Here is a 23,017-nt window from a genome sequence, read left to right as displayed (position 1 = left end):
GCATTATGGAAATCCCAAAAGTTGATCCAACCAAAAGGAAGAGAGTGGTGTTAACTTTAAAGCAGAAAATTGATATATGCAAACGACTAGAAATGGGAGCGAAGCGTATGCACATTATGAAAGAATTCAAAATTGGTTCGTCAACAATGTATGACATCAAAGCGCAGAAGGATAAGCTGCTCAAGTTTTATGCAAGCTCGGAGACATCTAAGAGTGTAGCGAAACGGCGCACGCTTCGTAAGCCTAAGCTTGAAGAGCTGGATACCGTGCTTTATGAGTGGTTTGCTCTGAAGCGTTCAGAGGGTGTTCCGATTTCCGGACCCATGCTAATATCAAAAGCGAAGGATTTTTATGCAAAGATGGAGCTCACTGACAAGTGTGCTTTCTCTGATGGATGGCTCTCGTGCTTCAAGGCACGGCATGGGATACGACGACGCGATGTTTGCGGGGAGAAGAAATCAGCTGATCACGATGCCGCAGAAGAATACTGCGATTATTTCAATCGGATTGTGCAGCAACATGATTTGTCGCCAGCACAGCTATACAATGCCGATGAAACGGGCTTATTTTGGAGGTGTTTCCCGGAATCAACACTTGCTGGGGCTAGTGAGGCTAATGCTTCAGGTTACAAGAAAAATAAAGACCGTGTAACCATGCTAACATGTGCGAACGCTGCTGGATCACACCGGGTTAAACTTCTCGTCATTGGGAAGTATAAAAATCCCCGTGCATTTAAAAATGTGAGGCACTTACCTGTTGAGTACAAAGCTCAAGCAAATGCTTGGATGGATAAGGAAATCTTTTCAAATTGGTTCCATCATACTTTTGCTCCATCTGTGAGGGAACATTTCCGTAGAATAAGGAAACCTGAAGATAGCAAATGCATTTTATTGCTGGATAATTGTAGAGCCCATCCGCATGAATCCGAGTTGGTTTCTGGAAATATTTTCACCATTTATTTGCCACCAAATGTAACTTCTCTCATACAACCCATGGACCAGGGCGTTATCCAAAACCTCAAGTGTCATTACAAGAAAGACTTCCTACGTAGACTGATAAGCCAAGATGACAATACAGGTATTCAGGCATTTCAGAAGGAATACAATCTTAAAGATGCCATCTTTAATGTTGCATGTTCCTGGAAATTGGTGAAAGGTCACACTTTGAGACAAGCCTGGTGCAAATTGTGGCTTTCTGTAATGTTTGCTGAAGGTTCTTCTTCAGAGGAGGAATTTCGTGGGTTCAATGTTCGTCTGTGGAAGACTGCAGTAATGGAAATGGCTGACATGGTGAAAGATGTAGGCCCAGCAAACCCTCTACATCACCTCAGTGAAAGTGATATTGAGCAGTGGGTTGATGCCGATAGAGAAGTTGCTGTTGTGCATTTGCTAAGTGATGATGAAATAATGGAGAATGTTTTGAATCCAAGGAAAGAAAAGGAAAGTGTGATGGAAAATGAAGACGATGAGATTTCTGAAGTGAACAAGATTTCTTGGGCTAAAGCTGCAGCAGATCTTGCTTCATTCATCAAATTTGCTGAATGCCGTTCTTGCTATTCTGCCCAAGAAGTTATGCAGCTCCATATTCTGCAGTCTACCTTTCTGCAAAGAAGGCAAGAGTCCACTAAGCAAGCAGACATCCGGGACATGTTTAAGAAAACTTCCAAAAGAGTTGGAGCACTGGAAGTGCCTGAAGAATCTGCTGAAGTGCATGATCCTGATGAACCAGTTGGCTTGGAATAAGTGTACAGTCAACCACCGTACAGTACTTTATACTGTACTGTACAGTCGTTTAAGTTTTGGTACACTGCACAGTCGTTTATAAGTTTTGTTTTACTGTTAAGTCGTTTATAAGTTTTGTTTTACTGTTAAGTCGTGTATAAGTTTTGTTTTACTGTTGTTATTAAAGAGTTATGGATTACCATCAACTGGCATTACTGTACTTAATCAAGCATCTTTCACCATCCATTTAACACAACATTCTGTAGGTGAGTACCCAATTACTGTATATTGCACATTTCTTGATTTTTAAATTTTTCTTAGTTAAAAACAGCCTGGGTAGATAATCCGCTCACCACTCCGGAACTTTTGATAGATCGGCATCACGCCGGTCCCGTCCTGAACCCGCTCCCAACCCGCCTCCAAAAAATCTTCCCGGGAATTGGGTCCCTGATTTGCGCAGGGACCCAAATCCTAGCGGCAGGAAGAGGATTATAGCCACTTAACTGCCAGTTAACAGGCAGTTAAGAGGCTTTTTCCAATTTTGAGACTTCTGTGGTCTTCCTGACATTGGGGAACCCCGCCAGGGTAAGTGAGGCATGCTGTGGATCTGTTGTTATGTTGGTGTATAGATGACAGCTGCAGAAGTGGTGTGAAGGTGCAATGGGACACTGGTGAGTATCAGAGGTAAGGAAATGTTGGGAAAGTCATTTTTAAGGTGTTTAGATTTTTCTGTAGGTGACAAGCTTTGAAGTGTTTGTGTAGCCTCACCTCAATGGGAGAAGTGACGGATCGCTCCTGTACCCTCACCTGCAGCTGCCATCTGTTTCATCCTAAGGAGAGAGTCATTGGAGAGTCTGGGTACAAGGGCTCGCACAGTGATTTGTCAGTGTTTGACAGCACCTCAATGCTGTCAAACACTGTCAAATCATGTCAAAAATTTATGGTTCATGTGCCTTTAAGAAAATCAGCAGATGAAGCATCATCAACTGACGTCATCTGACACCAGCTTTCCCTTAATTGGCCAGGAAGCCCACAGGGCGGGCTTAACAAGGCCAATCAGGGGAAAATAGCATCTGTGCGTCGGACGTCGCTGGGAGCGGGACGAGAACCCGGAAGGCAGCAGTCCCGCCCCCAACGTGTCTCGGTGAGTAAAATCCAGCCCAGAGTGTTCTGCAGAAGTGCCAATTGTGTAGCAACCTGCTGACTGGTCACAGAACATCATTGATGGCAGCTGTTGATAAGTCTGTTTCAGAGTAAGTTGAATGAGGATCTATGGAAAAAACAGAAGAATAGTTCAAATCCTTAGTTGTGTTGAGAATACTTAAACTGTTTGTAAAGATCATTGGGTCAATAATGTAGTTTCAGTGCTCCCAGCATTTAGCACATGATGCTTTCAGAGGTTTGAGTGGTAGGATTTCTTGTGCCAGCAACTCTTAAAGGACAGCTGGCTGCCTTCAAACCTGCTTCTCCAAATGGTTGGGGGCAGAACAGACCCACTTAATGATCAGCTATTGGAGGTGTTGTTGCAGAAAAGGTTTGCACTATTTAGAGGGGAAAGCCACCCTGCAGTGAAGTGTTTCACCAGAGCTACATGGATGGAGCTGATAGAGCACAGAAATACAGCCTCACCTGTACTCCAAACCCAGGAGCAGATGAGGAAGAAGTTTGTTGGATTGCCAAGGTAAGTGTGCAAACATGTGGCAACATCTTTAATTGGTTGTCTTACAAAGCATTTTTATTGATATTTACTTTACACAGTGCACCATTACAGAGGAGAAATGCAGTGCATCTTTATAAATGCACAGGCATGCTCATGTTTTTCCATGGCATTGTGTAATGCTGTCATATCAAAATGCTGAGTGTGTCACTTGTTAAATTTTGCATGCACCAAATACCACAGCAGCCCCAGGTTCCTTAATGCAGTTACAAAGCCATCTTTTGAGTCAGCACAAGGAAGTACTGGGCCACCTCCATCCCCAGAGGCACATACTGACACCTAGGAATCAAACTCATTCGCACTGGAGGAACATGTCGAAAGAGCACATGGTTAGGAAGTAGAAGATGCACCATAGCTTTTCACAAAAGGGAAGCACAGGGTAAAATGTAAAAAAAACTCACTTATGCCTTACACTTTAAGGTTTAATAAAAGTTGGGCTGACTGGACCTCAAATCTTTCCCGTCAATTCTTTTAGTATGAGGCAATGAAGATTGCTGGAGACAAATATTGAAGTGAGTTAGATGTCATAGAATCATATAAATTTACAGCACAGAAGGAAGCCATTCAGAAGAAGATTGTAGGAAGGTTTTATTTGGTAAAGTCTGGGAACATTTGATGATGACTGTTGTGATTTTGAATTATAAAGAAAGAAATAACTTGCATTTATATGACATCGTTCACGTCATCAGGATGTCTCAAAGTGCTTTGCAGCCAATTAATTATTTTTGAAGTGTGGTCACTGTTGTAATGCCGGCAAATGAAGCAGGCAATTTGTGTACAGCAAGGTACCACAAATAGCAACTAAATAACTGATCTATGGTATTGGGCAGAGGGATAAATGTTGGTCAAAACACCAGGAGAATACCCCTGAAGGCGAAAAATTTAGTCGTGCCCCCTTTGGGGCGCTAACTTCGCCGGGCCGCTACTTTTAGAGCCCCGAAAAAATTAGCACCCCCGTGGCCGAAATTCATCGGTAGCGCCCCAAGAGGGAAGCGGGGCACTACTGGAAGCACCCTGCCTCCCTCTTGGGTGCTGCAAGGGCATATCGTGGCGCTGCGGCACGTCGCGCTGCAGTATTGCAGGCCTTCCTCCCCTTCTTAAAGGGGAGGGGCCTTGCGCAGTGTGACCCGGGGCCCAGCTGGGCCACCAGGGATCAGAGTGCCGGCAAAAGAGCCCGGCACTCAAGAGAAGTGCCAGGCTCACGGAGCGCAGCCGGCACTCCGCGGGAGGACTGATCAGGAGACCAGGGATGGCAACGGGGGCAAGCGCTGGCAGGCGGCCAGCAACAAAAATGGCCACCTGGCACCTCGCCTTTAATTAGTGCCGCCCCAGCCGCAGGTAACCCCCGCAGACCCCATCGGACATAGCGTCCGGCTATAAGTCAGGGGGCGCTACCGAAGATCGCCACGGGGCGCTAACAGTTACCGCCGCCACTAACCCCCCGCTGAATCTTGCGGGAGGCGTTGGCGGTGTCGCGCCCGGGCGCTAGTTTCTTTGTGCCCCATCGGCGCCCTCTTAGGCTTAACTTAGGTGCAAACGGGAGGCGCAATGCAACTGAATTTTTCCCCCCTGATCTTTTACATCCTTATGAACAGGTACACGTGGCCTTAGTTTAACATTTTATTTGAAATACTGCACCTCCAGCAGTGTAGCACTGCACTGAAGTGTCAGCCTACATTATGTGCTCAAGTCTCTAGAGCAGGGTTTGAACTCATAACCTTCTGAATTAGAGGCATTGTTGTTACCATTGAGCCAAGGCTGACACACTAGTTGGGCAGGGTACAATAGTCTCGAAGACCTTGGCAGGGATGGATTGGAGCTCTCCATTTGATCTGTCCAAGCTTTGGAATTGCTACTTGAGGATGCTGGAAGTATGCTTCACTGTGACTCTGACAGAAGTATGTATCACATTGTATGTCTTCTCAGGTCTTTTCCTTGGGATGGCACAGTGTGTCATGATCCACAGCTGCAGTGAATATCCTTGGTTGCCCAATAACCATCTTTATAGTCTTCTTCTTGGTCCTTTAAATAATTCTGGCACCATTGACTGCCATAAAATGAAGGCATCTTGGGACCTGCCAGGGTAACTGGCATTAGTGTACATAAGTCTGTTCCTATGGTCGCAGACCAGCTGGTCAATCATAGACTGTTAGTGCTTTCAATTTATAAATGGAGCAGCCTTGGGGGTGGAAGCATGTCTGGCCACTAGTGCTGTCAATTAAGTCCTGTGGGATCCTGCCATATGGTAGAAGTGGTGGCCTCTTTCCAGTTGCTGGCTGCTTTCCAATGGAGAATGAATGAAATTACTGGTCCTGGCAACTAATGCGTCCTTGACCTGCACAATGCAAATTTGTACTGAAGGTTGTGAAATGTGACCTATGGTTGCTTGGTAGGAACCTGCTGCATAAAATTCAATGCTGCTGTAACCTTTAAAGCCATTGACAGAGCCATTACTGTATTGCAATTCTGGCTGCAGGCATGTGCACAGTTCTATTATGGGGTCCTTCAGAAGTCTTAGCCTGCACATACTGGTGTCTTCAACAGGTTCAGAGAGAAGAGCCTAGCCTTGTACACATAAGTGGTGGCATAAGGATGGGTTCTAATGGAGCATCTAAAGTTGAAATGCAGCTGCCTGGCATGTGTCCTCTAATCCTCCAAAACCTACAAATAGAGAGGTATACCCATGGGGATACTCATGGCTTCATGCAAATCAGCAGATTAATAGCTTTGCCTGTACAAACAGGCACTGATAAGAGAAGTAGTACAGCTTTAAGAAGCTGTCTGGAAGGCTCCAACGTCTTCTGTCCATCAAAACCAGTATAATTCAGAAAGTGTGAGTTGCTAAGAGATGCAACTGAAGAGAATAGACCTTCTTTGCAGCACGCATTTTATATTGGATGCTCTTCAGGCTTGGGAATCATATTATGGGGACTTTGCCTCAATATCATTTGAATCTAGCCCTCGATGAAACTTGTGCACAGTGTGTAGACTCCAATGCTTTCAGGACTCGTTGATGTGTGCGATGCCCATTGAGCATGGAGTAGGATTCATCCCTCTGACCCAATAGTGTGGGGCATCAGTGCCTCATTCATGTAGCTCAGCCAGATACAAATATGTCGAAAAGAAGAGGCAACCGATTGAGACAGATATTCCCCTCTACCGGAGGACTTTATTTTTCTTACTGGACATATTTTATCACCACTCCTTTTAATTACTTCTTTCTAAATGTAATTTTTTGAATTCTGAGTTTTTTTTAGCACCTTGCTAACAGCAATGCAGCTCCAGCCTATGCTGGAACATCTCATGAAATGGAAAAGTGCTTTGCTGATTTCAACTATTTTAAGTTTTTTTTGGTGGGTTTCCCTTTTGATAGTCACAAGTTGTTTTCTTCCATATTGAATACATCAGTTAGTGAAAACAATAGCAGAAATTGCAGATATAGTACTTGGTGATTCAGTTTAGCTCATTCTACACTATAAATATCATAGTAAACTTAAATCCAATAGAGAACTAAGACGGTATTTTAGCATAAAAGTTGTTAAAAGTTACTGGTTTTAGTTTAAAGTATGTTACTGATACAAATTTTCACTAATGCTATACATTTTCCTAACTCTAAATATACTACATGTATACAGTGTAATTTTTATAGATTTTACACAGTAGACATATATTTTAGGTACCTGCAAAGGAAATGCAGTAATGAGGTTTTAGAGACACTAGTAAAATTAAACACTTTATTCAGCAACAAGCAACCTCTGAATCGGTTGTGCATCTAGAACATGTTTTGGTGAATTAGAGTTTTTTAAAAAAATCAGCTGGATTATCTTAACACCTGGAAGTCATTCATTGTTTATTGAGCCTACAACCCAGCTGAAGGGTGGCGGAGCTGGACTTCTGTCCAGCTGACTAATTCGGTGCTGACCCCAGTGAATTGTCCTACATCCGGTTATTTGAACTATTTTTCTATTTTTGGTGGGCTTCTGACAGTGTATCTGCCTATACTTAGGAGCTTGTCGCTGGGGGGGGGGGCGGGGGGTGAGGGGGCACAGCAAATTGTTACTGCTGCAGGAGTCGGATGCCTGGCACAGACCAAAAGGGCAAGCAGCCTCATGGGAATAAAAAAAATTGCTGGCTTGGAGAAACTGGCCAGTATCTTCTGATCTGCAAGTCTTCATTAATTCAACTCACTGCTTTGGCCCTTTAAAGTTTTTGATGCATTATACATCACCAAGCAACACTGGACACTAGTTTTGCCCTGGTATTTGTAACATCCAGTGTTGCTAAGGCGACATTGATAGAAAATCTATCATTATCACCTCATTTGCATGTTCCTCTCATATTTGGGCATGTGTTTCCAGTGTCCACCATCACCTCCAGCAGAAAATATGTCAGGTGCAGAAATAAATGGTGATCTACCGCAATGGGTTCCTCCCCAATTCTCCACCCTTGCCCATCCCAATACTGCTACTAAACAGGTGGGAAGTGGCAAAAAATACTAATGTGTTCTTGACCTAGGAAAGACTCTGTGCATGTATAGGTGTTTCTCCATATGAAGAGAGAGAAAGAAGGTGAATTAATCCAAGTGATTCTTGTGCACTTCCAAGTACCCAGTTCAAGATGATTAGCAGATTTGGGACATGGGGACCTAATAAATACACTAACTTTTCAAATAAAGGATTGCTTTTTTAGTAATCCTACCTGTTAATATTCTTCAACTGTTATTAAACAATTGCCACTGCCCTTCTAAAAAAGAAAAGGTGTAAGTGTGATGCTTCAGATATTACAGATGGGGTTTAAAGGCTTAATTACATCACTAAAGTCAGATCTAATAAAGACGACATATTTCTGACACTTTAAAAATAACTGGGAGCTTGCCTCAGTGGCTCTGAGTTCGCTGGAATGCTGTGGCATCATGGAAAGCATTACGGTATTTGTATATGATAGGCTAACTACAACTGATTACATATAACCCTCCTTGATTTTGGATACTGCATCACTTAGGGCATCTTAAACTGAAGGTGCATTACAATAAAACTAGTTGTGTTTTTAAATGAGAACAAAAAGTATTTTAGGAATGCATAAGATTCCACATTAGAATGTAGGCAAGGAAACTTTTAATCAAAGATAAAACAAGCACTGTTTCATGTATGAATCAAAACTGCTTAGAGAAAGGCAGACTGTAATTATTTTGTTAGTGGTGTGCCAGAAAGAGTTGTATGCAGATTTGTTCTAGTATTTTATTAAATAATTCTAAAGTCCCTTAATGATTAATTAAAAGATAAATTCTAACATTGAAAGGCTGTCCAGATAATTCATAATGAAATAATGGGATTAACTTGCTGTCAAAACAAAATAATGTTGAATAATCAATGGGATCCTAGCTCTTAAAATTCTTCTGCTTGGAAGCTTTCCCAGAGGTCAGGAACTTGTGGGGTTTTGTTGTTGTAAACACAAAAGTGCTTTAAAAAGTAAAGAAATAAAAACTTAGCAAGCCTCAAACAGAGTGTAATTTATCAGCAATGCTGTGGTCTACTGATGGTGTGTGATAGAGATAGTCTTAGGTTGTTGCTCAGTGTTCATTTTATCATTGCAAAGCACAGCCACAACTGCCAAACACATGGGCCTAGAAATTCAGTAAGGCCCCGCCAGGTCTTTAGCGCCCGAAATTTAGCGCTCGCCCGGATTCTTGTAGCGCCCGCCTGAAATTCAGTTGCGGCGCCCCAAGACGGAGGCGGGCGCTATTGCAGGGTTTGGCCGCCTCGCTTGGGGCGATGAAAGTCAATTGCAGGCGTCCAGCTGCTGCTGCGGCACCCGATGCGGTGCGGCAGGCTGGGGTACTGCAGGCCTCCTCCTTCTCTTAAGGAGGAGCTGCCTGCAGCCGTGAGATCGCCGCTGGATTCCCCCGGCAAATGAGCCCGGCACCACGGAGAAGTGCCGGGCTCGCGGGAGTCAGACACCAATGCCGCGGGGGGGTGGTGCAGGAGTCCGGGGAGGGAGGTGCGGCCAGGCGGCCGCCGGGAAAGCGGCCGACCGCCCGTCCACCTTTATGCGCCGGCCTCTCGGAGCTGCAAGGCACCGTTTTTCAAACGCTGTTTGCGGCCGCCACGGGCGAGGCGGCCGCAACTGAATTTGGCCATCGGCACGGAATAGCATTGGAACCGTGGCGCTGCGCACACCGATGACGTCATCGGTGCCGGCGCAGCGCTACCGGCTAACGCCGATGTTAGGGACCAACTGAATTTCGGGCGCTAAAAAACTTCCGGCGCAAACCACTCTTTAGCCAATAAGTGGCCGCAAACGCGACTGAATTTCTAGGCCATGTAGTTTTAACAATTATTCCAGCCCCTCCATCATGCAGTTGGCTTTTGCTGGATTAAAGGGTATTCAGTGGTAATGTTTACATTTGACTGATTATTGATTGTGTACATCTTGTGGTTCCCATATATTACAAACCAAAGGAACATTAAATGTTTTCTTTGGGTAATATTGACTTCTGTTGGTTGTCACAGTCCTTCGGATATATCGGAAAGAAGTCTTAAAGATAAATATTTTTCTTTTGTACTTGTTCATCGTTTCTGATTTAGAATTGTTTTATATTATTAGACTTGGGGACAGTAGTTCATTATTTTATTCTTATAATTGTTAGCCTATACTGCAGCTCCTTGAAAAATTAATTTCTTGTGCTGAGATTTTTTTGGTTTGCAGTTGGAGTTATTAGTATCCCCAGTCTTCCTGTACTTTTTCACACAATAGTACAATATAATCTTTTTGTTTATATTAATTTGTGTAACTGCTCTCTCCCACCTATATAAATGAAAAAACAAGATTACATACCAATCTACACTCTTCAAATGTCAAAATATTTCTCTCAGATTTAAAACTTAACTCACATCTATACACCCACAGGGGTAGATTTTGACTTTGTGTGATAGTGTAAAACAGGTGATAGCGAATCTGTCCTGATTTTTATTTCCATTACACTTACCCCAATGTCTTTATAATGTTATTTATTTGCTCTACTGTATATAGAACAGTTAAATGTGGTTTTCACTGATGAAGTATATTATAACATCAGAATTTTTATACTGGTGAACTGAGGACTCTAGCCTTTGTATTGAACTGAGGCCCGTGAACTTTTGCAACACTTCGGTTTTATCTAAGGAATTCCTAAGTTATTGAAGTGTCTGTTTCAAGAAATAAGAATGGTATTGCTTATCAACTTAATTAACATAAAATATTAAATAAATCTTACTACATAAAGGAGCAAAGCCAATTAATTTTCATTACAATAGTAGTTATATAGGTCAGTCAACAATCATGTCATCAATTTAAAATATAATAAAACATAATCCTTATTAGAGTATCACACACATCTAAATAGTATTTAACAAGCATCATCCATGTTTCATCAATCAAAGAATATATAGAGCATGTACAGTACTTTACATGGAAACTGGCTCAAATAATATAAGAACCTGGACTCCATGTTGTAACTATATGATTACAAAAGCATCTTTACTGCTAATACCTTTAAACTAAGACTTTGGAATATTGCATATCTGAAGCCCATGAAGCTCACTTTGGAAGATTAGACCATTTCTATTTTTAAATGTGTATGCACTTTCTACAGCCAATTTGCAACTTTGAGACCTGGAGCCAGATCAGGGTGCACTTTAGATACGCTTCATCATTCTCGTATCCTGCCAGAAACAGTGCGATTCATTTAACAATTCATTAAGACTAATAGCAATATGTGTATGCATGCTGCAGAGAATGAGCCATTTTGTTTCATAACAGATTGCTGATGAAAGGAAACCATTCATTTCTGCCTGCCTGATGTAATTACTACTGCACTAATTACCTCAAATCACTGACATACAGGGTCAATAAGGATAGGAACAAGCACATCAAAGACAAGCAGTGTGAAACCAAAAACAAACCTTTTCAACAAAATCTATATTTGGTTGTAACATATTTTATGGCTAGACTTTAAGTTTGGATGCAATCTGAATATGTATTATTCTATTCACAGTTTGATGGTGAAAACATGTACATGAGTATGACAGATCCAAGCCAGGACTTCATGCCAGGAAGCCAGGTGGGTTAATTAATCTTCTCCGCCATGTTTCAAGATGTAATTAAACAAATTCAAAAGGATGCATTGCAAATAAGCATTACTATCAGTAACTGGTGTAATCAAAATAATTATAATTTGCAAACAAAGCATTTAAACTGTGCTTTAGATTAATGAGATGTAGCTTGAACAAATGTCATATTTGGATGATTCTTAGATGCAAACATTCAACATTGCAATTAGCAGTGTGTTTTTCTGAGCAATCAAGTAGCTACTTTGTTGGCATGATCTTAAAAGGCAAATCTATTTTGTTTATGAATAATGTGCTCACATATGCATGTTATGAGAATTTTAATTGTAACTAGTTTTATCATGAGGTGCAAATCTAACACTGAACACCTGTACATAAATAATGGTTAAACCAATTTATTTTAATTGGGGGGAAAAAAGGCTGGAAAATTCTCTCCCTCTTATATAAAATTTTGTAATATGATTTTTCAGATAAAATATGAATCAGAAATATGAATAAATTATAATATCCTTGAGTCAAAACATAAAACATGACTGAAGATCAGTCATAAGTGAAATTTGTTTCTAACTCCTAACTGCTATTTGCTGTCCAAAGCATTGACAGTGATCCACTCACAACAGGTGAACACATTTTTTATTATTAAACATGGCTCAGTTCAAGGTATAATAAAGCAGCAATTTTCAGGCTGTGGCTGATAAATTATTGCTGTCCCTCATTTTAGGGAAGTGACCTCGAGTGTGCAACAGTACCCTCAACCCCAGGTTTCAGGCTTATAGACACCCTCTCAGTATTCTAGCCCTTTAACCTGCTACTGCAGTCAATATTTATGCATTATCATTCTATCAACTTTGCCCTACATACTGCATAAGAAAGTATTGCCCATTTAAAATATATTTTTTAACAAATCTTGTTTGCTTGCTGAACCTATTATATTAAGTTACTTGTAAAATAAGTGGATATGAAATATTAATTAATTAAATGGAAAGAAAAACAAGGAATAGCTGATGTATTGTTTAAAAAGGAAAAACAAAGCCAGAAAGAAAAGTTTATAGAAATGTTGAAAAACAGGTGAGTAGAATTTAGAAACTTAGCTGACATATCCGGGCTATTCACATGCTAATATATTCAGCAGAATAGTTTTACATGTCTATTATACTACTGCTTTCATGTCAATGTAAAGTGATTTTGGATGCATATTGTTGGAAGAGTTGTGGCATTACTAGGGAGTCATGAGGCAATCTGACTCTCAAGCACTCTAAGACCAAGAAGTGAGACCACCTCTAACACATGGTATCACATTGCCTGGGCTTTGTAGCATGTGTAATTTAATTCCAGTCCTGTATAAAGCCACATTTTCTTAAAAATGCTCAGATGCAGTTAGAACCTCTTTAAAAATTTGGTGTGGTATCCTTTAAATAGAAAAAAATGATTGCTGTTGCCCATTCTATTATAACATTGAAAATTAGTCGGCCGGAGAGTGGAGCTCAACACACACACAGCTCCCTTGTTGTTAAGCTGGGTTTGGAGCGCAGTCGGCAACATAACTTGGGTTTGCCAAATGCAGTCTAAGATCAGCATCTATAGTATACTGGCGCCCATAAACTTCTCCTCAGGGTTGGTCATACTTAGGCAAGTAGGTTTAGGGATGTTTTGTGGCGACATTGCCGTGTGAGTGTTCGCATACAAATGCCTTAGCGCATTTGTATGAAATTCCTTTTATTAACAAAGGTGTTGTGAACCTGTTTATTTTAATTGACTTAATGCCTTGTTAAAATAACAGAGGAATTGAGCACTATGCAGTAATGTGTTTGTATTCTCATATTGCACAGTGCCCATTTGTATATTAGATTATGTCTAAATGTGGTGAGCTAAAATGCTTTTGCCTTGAATAAAGATACTAATTCTATTAGTACAAGAAAGGCCAATGTATGTAGAAGTGGCTGGGGGAATAGCTCGTTATTTTAGAAATCCATGGTAAGTCTGTGATAAAGATAAAATAATATACAGCAGAGCAGAATAATGTTAACTGATGCAGGAAACAATTTAAAGAAATAGCATCTTCAAACTTTTTGTACAAAATAGAATCACAATTTGGGTGTAGAAATGGTGATGATCAGAAAACCAAAAGATTAATGAATAAACCTACTGTTTGACCAAAGGTTAGAGAAGAATTCATTGGCTGTCACCATGACTAAAGCCAAAGACTGAGGGCTTTATTGGATAGGTCAAGAGTTATTGCTATAAGAAAAGTCTGCCCTGTAGCATCATAGTCAAGCAGCACGAAGAATTGTTGCTCTCTGGTCTTTCACACTGAGCACTATTGCCAGCTGAAGGTACATTAACTGTAATAGTAAAAACTATTTTATGGCATGTAAGTACCATATATGTTAGCCAGTTTCATTCAGTATTGTATCCTAAGGGCTTTAAATCATTCTATGATGTGAATAGAGTACCTGTACTTGTTTCTTTTACTTTTGGAACTCTTTCTGGACAGAAATTTATGGTTTTGTTGCTGTTACTATATGCAAGGCATTTATTATCAAATGTAAACTTTCTTTGACTGTTGTCAGTTCCATATTAATACTGAGAAGTGTTTTAAGCGTAACATTGACGCTTGGCGTTAATACTAAATTACACCTACAGTGATGGATCATCCAGAATATGCCTTAAGGGTTTAAAAGTGCAAAGACCAATTTAACTTGTTTAACAAAGCTGGGGCATGAATGCAGTGAATGATTGTTGCTATCAAGCATCTGTTACTCTTTAAAGAACCTTGTAATGTATTTTGAATACATTACTGTGCTTGTGAATAAACTTCCATTCATCAATTGATCAAGGCAGTTTTTCCTGCCTCCCCCCATTGCCGCCACCCCCACTCCGACCCGAAGTACACTGCTCCTGCCCAGCCTAGCAGCATTGTTATTTCCTGGCCTGGACCTTCAACATGTCCTTGGCACACCCCTTGCAGGGCCCAACACCAATGGAAGGGGCAGGAAAGTGAGACACAGTTGCAGGCCTCTTACGCTTGCAACTGTGTGTCGGGCCTCGGAGATCAAGATCAGCAACTAGAACACACTAATTAGACCTCAACATCATGGAGTCGGGGGAGGACTCATTTTAATATTTTTTTAAATTCTCACCTCCAGTCTTCAGCCTACCCCTGGGAACCTGGCCACAATGCCATGTATCTCTGGGCATTCAGTAAGCGATTAATCTGGAAAAATGAGGCCGAAGGCTGGAAATGCCCCCTCCTGCCTTATTTAAATGACTTTAAATGATCTGTATCCATTGCAGGCAAAGCCCTAGCTCCACCTCTACCCTCTGGGCAAAGATCAGGAAAATCAGCCCTATTATCTTTTACTTATCAAGGATATTTCCCTTAAAAGTTATAAATTTATGGGCCTAATGGCCTTTTTCTTGTCCCAAGTACATAAACATATTGTTGCTCTCTGGTCTTTCACACTGAGCACTATTGCTGGGAAATTTCACTTTGAGCATTGCTTAGAACCTCCTTCCCAAGGCTCCAATTGAAAGAAAGAAAGCTAGCTCCTCAGCACTGCACTGAAGTGTCAGCCTGGATTATGTGCTCACTTCTCACGAATGGAGCTTGAACCTTTTGACTCGGAGGCAAGAATGCTACCACTTAGTCAAATGCTGCCAAAAGGCTGTTAGACCCATAAAGCTCACTGCCTCATACGATCTCTCCTCCAGCCTACCATCCAACTACATGGGAATGTTCTTTATGTTTTTGACTGTGAGGTTATTTCAAATATTTATCACCTTTTAAATAATAACAATGGATCCAAAAATCCTTGGCCATGCTCAGTGATGGAAGTGTGATCTCTGCCCCTGATCCGGCCAGAGTATCCAGGGTCAAGGTGGGGTCACTAAATTGTTTGAATACAGTCAGCAGGCATCCATGCTACTATGGGCACTTCTTGGGTGCCCAGCAAAGGAGGGAAATGGGTTGACAGATGTCCACACTGAGAACCCCCCGCCGCAGGCAGACAGGCAGATCAACTCCCTTTATAGGAGGGCTGCTGAACCAATCGGACACAATTTCCAGGGTCTTCCAAGCCAGTGGGCTCTGTTTCCACCAGTTAGCTGAACTGGATGCTGGGAGCATCCATTTCAATCTTTCCACAGGCCAACTGAAACACTCTAGTGAGACGAGGCCAGATATGAATTATTAAGCTGCTTTATTTTACAGACACCAAATAAATATACAAAGCGACATAAGTAATCAAATCTCACCTTGATTCAAACTCAACTCGAGAACATGAAAAATAATAAAACTATACTGCACTGTTCTTATTAGCAGGCATGCTTAACTTTTCCTGGTCAGCCTTTCTGGTTCTGTTCTGACTCTCTGGGCTTGAAAAGAATGAGTTTCCCCTCACCAGGTCAAGTTTCCTCCCAAGATTTACCTGGCTGACACACCAATCATGTGCCCTTTGTCCCTTTCTCTATGCAACCAGCCAGTGGGAGAGTTGTCCCTCTGACTCTGTCCCTGCTCAGTGATTCTCTACTCGGACTTTCAATTAAACCGGCTACCTTACCTCTCTCCTTTCTTGGGGTATAGGTTTAAAGAAAAACATCTCCATGATATTCTGAAAATGAATAAAGGAGCTATTCTGGCTAAATGGGCCGTGAATGAAACAATTTGACCTTCATTGTATCAGTTTGAAATAGACTGTGAATTGTAACATTCTATAAACTGTCTCGTCTGGCTTTAATACACATCTTCAATACCCCAGCCAGCTTGAAGCTTTTTTTTAAACCTGGGCAAATTTACTTTTGTTCAAAACAGAACATGTAAATATATCTCATTCCAAAATCCTCTGCGTGAAGGAAAAAATGACCAAAAATCACAAAATGTGACGGCATGATTGCCTGATATTTGTTTGTTGCTGCTAATAATATTTTTCCTAGAGGTGTGGAATGTTTTAGTTATTCCACATTTTTATTAACAATTCATGATTATCAATAAAAGCAGGTCTCTCGCATTTTTCATGAAAAGAGGAATTTCAGGCACTTTATGCCTTATAGCTGCACATGACAATTATTACAGCTGATAAATTATCAAATCATGCTACATGCTTTAGGGCTGCTCGTCATTGTTAAGTAACAACATATGTGGGATTGCTTTTCATGAGCTGTTGCTGCAAGCAAAGGGCATCATTTTTTGGATGTAACGATTTATGTGAAAACCAACTGTTGGATGCAAGCCAATGCATTCCTAAAAGCATCTGGCAGAAAAGTATTAAAATACTAATAATTCATTACGTAAGTGATGCAATCTTGTACAAAGTAATGAAACGAGACATTGATAAAAATATTGCCACCATGGTTGCCTGTTACACTGGTTGACTTGAACATGAACATGGTACAGGTACGGGTTAATCATAGCATAAAAATGATTATTGGCCAATCCAAACAACTTTGCAGTTAATAAATCTAAAAGCTGGTTGCACAAAATTTATTAGAAGAATCTACTTGAAAATAGAGATTTTGGAGGGATCCATTTTATGGAATATTGTGAAATAATCTAAGTATTGTGATATCTGGTGTAAAATGAACGCTATTTTGATAATGAAGAGGTGCACATATACTTAACATGTTATCATTCCCTCTCTAAAGCTTTCCGCCTCTCTACCTCTTAAAATGCTCCTTAAAACCTACCTCTTTGACCATCTGTTCTAATTTCTCCTTATGTAGCTCGGTGTCAAATTTTGTTTTATGACACTCCTGATAAACACCTTGGGATTTTTTACTATGTTAAAGCCACTATATAAACACAAGTTGTTGTTATCATGCAGGTTCACTGTACATAGAGGTGTTCTAAAAACAGGCAAGTGTTTCAACTATGGAAGTAATGCAATTTTCTATACACACGGTATACATGCGAGGCTCTGCCATTTGCTTGAGACCTTGTAAGATTTACTCTATAGAGAAAGGTGGTGGAGGAGCACCACAATATTGTGCTTACTTGACATTCACACGCATGCACTTTCCAGCAGGGGCAACTGGATAGCAGTTAGAATTGGGAATCCTGGCAGATTTTTTACCTTCCCTAATGATGTGAATAATTTCAGAATTTTAAGCTGCTGCAGTTTGGTGCGTAACACAAGATACTTTCCGATTTGAAAAAAAGTCCATCACCCCATTTGATCTTATCGTTCCAAGCTGCCAACCCTACTGTTTTTCCCATTATAGCATTCAGTGTCCCAGCCTCCAACTACTTTCTAGGCAATTGTATTGTAGTTATTTATCACTCTCTATAAAGAAATTCTCCCTGATGTATATATTGTGGAGGAGCCACAAGAGACTCAGTGTACTTTAGTATAATCCCCTTAATTGTATTATAGTGCAGCCGGGGACTGCACCTTTAAACTGATTGTTACCTTTACAGTGTGTGTTTGCCTTTATCCTGCGTGGTGACGTCATGACGCCGATCACGTGACCGCCAGTGGCGCGAAGAACGTGGGGACGTCATGACGTCAGCTTAGAGAACTTTCCAGCAGTCTTCGACTACCTGGCATCTTGAACGAACGTGTTTTGATTTCCTCCTTGTAACATCCAGCAAACTTCGTTGTTATTAAATTCCAGTCTTTTAACCCATCGAGTTGATCTGAATTATTTAGTTAGGAACCTCCGTTCCTACATTGGTGACCCCGATCTCGTCGAACAAACTTCGAAGAGAATTCAACATGAGCACAAATGCCGTCGCCCTCAAATTGCCTCAGTTCTGGGAGCAGCAACCAGAAGCTTGGTTCCTACAGACGGAAGCACAGTTTCACCTGCGGGAAATCGTAGCGGATTCGACCCGTTATTTGTACGTGGTCTTTGCTCTCGACAGCGCCACGGCCTCGAGGGTAGTCAGCCTACTGAGCAGTCCACCAGACGAGGGCAAGTATGAGGCTCTCAAAGCTCGTTTACTGCAAATATTTGGCCTTAACAAATCAGAGCGCGCACGCAGGCTCATTGCCATGCCAGGCATCGGGGACTCAAAGCCTTCGGAATTAATGAGCCAAATGCTCACCCTACTTGGTTCGGAAGACCAATGCTTTTTATTCCGAGAGCTTTTCCTCTGCCAGCTACCTGACGCGGTGCAGACAGCCTTGGCCAGCTCTGAGATCACCGACTGTGTTAAGCTCGCGGCAGAGGCAGACACAATTTTTACAGTCTCACAGCAGTGCTGTGCAGCCATGAGGTGCCCTTCTCCTGCGCGTGCGAAGCCCAGCCCTCCTCCAGCAGGCTGGTGCACGTACCACGCCCGTTTTGGCGCCAAAGCTCGATGCTGCAAGCCTCCCTGCAGTTTCTCCCCCCCCAAAAAATCCTTTAGCAAGCCATCGCCCTTTGAAAAGGACGACAAGCCCTGAAAAGCGCGTTCAATTTACCATGGCGGTCGGTTCAACAGGGAAATTACTTTATGTTACGGATTCCACAACGGGGAGGCGATTCCTCTGCGACACTGGGTCCCAGTGCAGCATTTTGCCAGCTTCCAGGCTGGATCTACAATCCGGCGGCCGCGGCCCTGCACTCGAGGCAGCCAATGGCGCGGCGATTCGCACTTTTGGGAAACGGACGGTTACCGTTACTTTCGGCGGTCAGCAGTTCCTCTGGCAATTTATCACTGCCACAGTGTCACAGGCCATACTAGGAGCCGACTTCTTTTGTGCAAATGGTTTTCTAGTCAACGTCAAAAACTGCCGCCTTATTCACTCGGTTAAGCCAGCATGGCCTCATTGTCAACCCGGCCAAATGCCAATTCGGTCTCGCCAGCATCGATTTCCTGGGGCACAGGATAACATCGGACGGCGCCGTTCCACTAGCCACCAAGGTCGAGGCTGTTACAGCTTTTCCACGTCCCCTCGCTGTTAAGTCCTTGCAGGAATTCCTGGGGATGGTTAATTTTTACCATCGTTTTGTCCCCAAGGCAGCGCAGTTGATGCAATCGCTGTATGAAGCACTGAAAGGGAAATCTGGCAAAGACTTCATCAACTGGACTCCCCAGATGGACCAGGCCTTCCTGGATACCAAAGTGGCACTGGCAGATGCAACCATGCTGGCACACCCTATTCCAGGTGCAACCATCGCTCTCACGACGGATGCTTCGGACTACGCCATTGGAGCGGTGCAGGAGCAGTGGGTAGATGGAACTTGGCAGCCGCTGACCTTTTTCAGCCGCCAACTACGCAAGAACGAACGCAAGTACAGCACGTTCGATAGGGAGTTGCTCGCCCTGTTTTTGGCTATTCCACATTTTCACTTTCTGCTAGGAGGACGCCCGTTCACCGCGTTTGTGGACCACAAACCACTCACGTTTGCCATGGCCAAAACGTCTGAACCTTGGTCAGCGCGGCAACAGCGCCACCTCACTTTCATTTCGGAATTCACCACCGATCTACGACATGTCTCGGGCAAGGACAATCTCGGGGCCGATTGCCTCTCCCGCGCTCCTGTCCTGGCAGTTAACCTGGGCATCGATTTCGCTGGCTTAGCGGAAGAGCAGTTGGTTGACCCCGAAGTTCAAGCGTACCGGACCACGCCTTCCAGTTGGCAAGTCGCTGACGTTCAGTTCCACTCAGCAGGAACCACCCTTTTGTGCGACACGTCCATGGGAGTGCCTCGTCCCATAGTGCCGGTCGAGTGGCGCAAGAAAGTCTTTCGGGCGATACACGGGTTGTCGCACCCAGGGATGCGAGCTTCGCAACTTCTCATGTCCCGCAAGTTCGTGTGGAAGGGCATGCACTTAGATGTCCGAGATTGGACAAACAATTGTATTGATTGTCAAAAAGCGAAAGTCAACGGCATGTTAAAGCCCCTTTGGCTGAGTTTCCCGTACCAGAGCGACGGTTTGACCATGTGCACGTGGATCTAGTGGGTCCTCTCCCCGGTTCACGGGGTTTCACGCATCTCCTCACAATAGTGAACCGCACCACCAGGTGGCCAGAGGCGATTCTGTTGGTCGTTACCACTACAGCTGATATTGCCAGGGCATTCCTGTCGTCGTGGGTAGCTCGCTTCGGCGTCCCATCCGACATATCATCGGACCGAGGTCCACAATTCACTTCCGAATTATGGAACGCCGTTGCACATGGCTTAGGTACCAAGCTACACCGTACTACCGCCTACCATCCGCAGGCGAATGGCCTGTGCGAAAGGTTCCATCGGTCGCTTAAGGCATCCCTTCGTGCCAGCCTGCGCGGATCCAACTGGGTAGACAGATTGCCTTGGGTGATGCTAGGGCTAAGGACGGCTCCCAAGGAAGACCTTCAGTCTTCATCAGCTGAGTTAGTTTACGGGCAACCCTTGAGTGTCCCTGGTGACTTCCTGCCTCCGCATACAGAACCGTGGTCTGCAACTCAGCAGCTTATCCAGCATCACGAGGCGGCCAAGAACTTCCTGCCCATTCCGACCTCGCATCATGGCTTACAGAGGCCTCACGTTCCTGCGGACCTCATGTCCGCCGATTATGTCTTCATCAGGCACGACACGCACAGAGACCCACTTAAACCACCATACGCCGGCCCATTTCGTGTCATATCTGCCGGTGAGAAATATTTCACCGTCGACGTAGACGGCAGACCGGACACCGTCTCCATCGACCGTCTGAAAGCCGCTCACCTCGATCACACTGAAACAATAGTGCCTGCCCAGCCACCTCGCCGAGGACGACCGCCGTTGCACGCCGATTCATCATTACAACAGCCAGCCGTTGAACCGCCTACAGATGCCTCATCGTTGTTTTCGCAGTCAGACACTGCGTTCGCCGCACCTGACACGCCGCAACAACCACAGCCAGGCTCCATGCTGTCTCCCGACGTTCCACTTCCGCCGCCTGAGGGTCGTCGACGCTCTGAGAGAACCATCAAGCCCCCTGTTCATTTGACACTGGCCATTAAATTCCAGTCTTTTAATCCATCGAGTTGAGCTGAATTATTTAGTTAGGAACCTCTGTTCCTACAATATCTTAAATGTTCCCTTCATAGCACTGAACCTGCGCACTCTTGTCTTGCTGCCCTGCCCTGTCCTGAAAGAAATGTTTTTTGTTTTGTTTCACTATCTTATTAGAAACCTGTATATGGTCCCCTCTGAGACATTTATTTTCGAAGTAGACAAGCCCTAACTTATCAAGTCATTCCCCACAGCTCATCCCCCGGTCACCAGTTAATTAAGCTTGTTGCTCTCTGTTGTACTGCCTCTAGGTTTACCAGATCTGTACTTAGTTCTCCAAATACAGCCTGACCAGAGCACTGGAGAACTTTAGCATAACTTCTGGGGTTTTGAACTCCACTGAATTGCTTTGTTTATTGCCTTCCGATTTAGATTTGTCCATATTGAACTCAATTTGCCACTGATCCGCCCAGGTGCAATCATGTGAATTTTTTTTGTAACATCTTATCTGCTTCTTCTAAATTCACAGTCCCCCCCCACCCCATCTTCATGTGATCTGCAAATTAACTACTCTTGCATTGAGACTGTGATTCCAGGTCACAGCAGGTGACTTCATAACATGAATTACAAACTTTTTAAACTGGATAAAAATGCACTTGTTTAGCAGGAATTAATACAATATGTAGATATAGAAAGTATTTCTGGATTTTTATTATGCTGTTAACTTAACAAGACTTTTTTATCAAATATTCACCGAGTTTAATTATACTATACTTGTTGATGATAAGGGTTTCACTGCACTTGTATCTGCTTTAGCAGAAAGTATAACTGGATTCAGTGTATCACAATGTAAAGGGTCCCAATTGTAATTAGATTTTTTTTAAATTTGCTTATGGGATATGGGCGTCGTTGACGAGGCCAGCATTTATTGCCCATCCCTAGTTGCCCTTGAGAAGGTGGTGGTGAGTCGCCTTCTTGAATCGCTGCAGTCTGTGTGCTGAACGTACTCCAACAGTACTGTTAGGTAGGGCGTTCCAGGATTTTGACCCAGCGACGATGAAGGATCGGCCATATACTTTTAAGTCAGAATGGTTTGTGACTTGGAGGGGAACTTGGAGGCGGTGGTGTTCCCATGTGCCTGCTGCACTTGTCCTTCTAGGTGGAAGAGGTCGCGGGTTTGGGAAGTGCTGCCGAAGAAGCCTTGGCAAGTTGCTGCAGTGCATCTTGTAGATGGTACACACTGCAGCCACGGTGGAGGGAGTGAATGTTTAAGGTGGTGGATGGGGTGCCAATCAAATGGGCTGCTTTGTCCTGGATGGTGTCGAGCTTCTTGAGTGTTGTTGCGGCTGCACTCATCCAGGCAAGTGGAGATTATTCCATCACACTCCTTATTTGTGCCTTGTAGATGGTGGAAAGGCTTTGGGGAGTCAAGAGGTGAGACACTCGCCGCAGAATACCCAGCCTCTGACCTGCTCTTATTGCCACAGTATTTAGATAAGACATTAAATATGCAATCAACTCTTATTATAGTACAATCCTTCGGCTCCTTGCTATTCTGTACATTATAGTGATAT

General features: G+C 43.2%; 1 protein-coding gene across 12 annotated transcripts in view; it reads left to right on the top strand.

Annotated features, from left to right (window-relative positions):
- Positions 1 to 23,017, top strand: part of tox (thymocyte selection-associated high mobility group box) — a 368,590-nt gene that overhangs the window by 146,229 nt on the left and 199,344 nt on the right. For 10 of the 12 annotated variants that reach the window (XM_085993010.1, XM_085993007.1, XM_085993002.1 and 7 more), the window contains one exon: positions 11,471 to 11,536. The exons of 1 other annotated variant lie outside the window; for it this stretch is intronic. In XM_085993010.1, coding sequence (XP_085849136.1) covers positions 11,471 to 11,536 — 66 coding nt within the window. Of the gene's footprint in view, positions 1 to 3,010; positions 3,403 to 11,470; positions 11,537 to 23,017 lie in introns of those variants that run through there. One more of the 12 variants, XM_085993004.1, reaches the window with a different exon arrangement.

Source organism: Somniosus microcephalus, chromosome 7 (genome assembly GCF_052327205.1).
Source record: "Somniosus microcephalus isolate GS21.2 chromosome 7, FLI_Smic_1.0, whole genome shotgun sequence".
Lineage (NCBI taxonomy): Eukaryota > Metazoa > Chordata > Chondrichthyes > Squaliformes > Somniosidae > Somniosus > Somniosus microcephalus.
The sequence above is the reverse complement of the archived record's forward strand: the minus strand, read 5'-3'. Positions and strand labels throughout refer to the sequence as shown.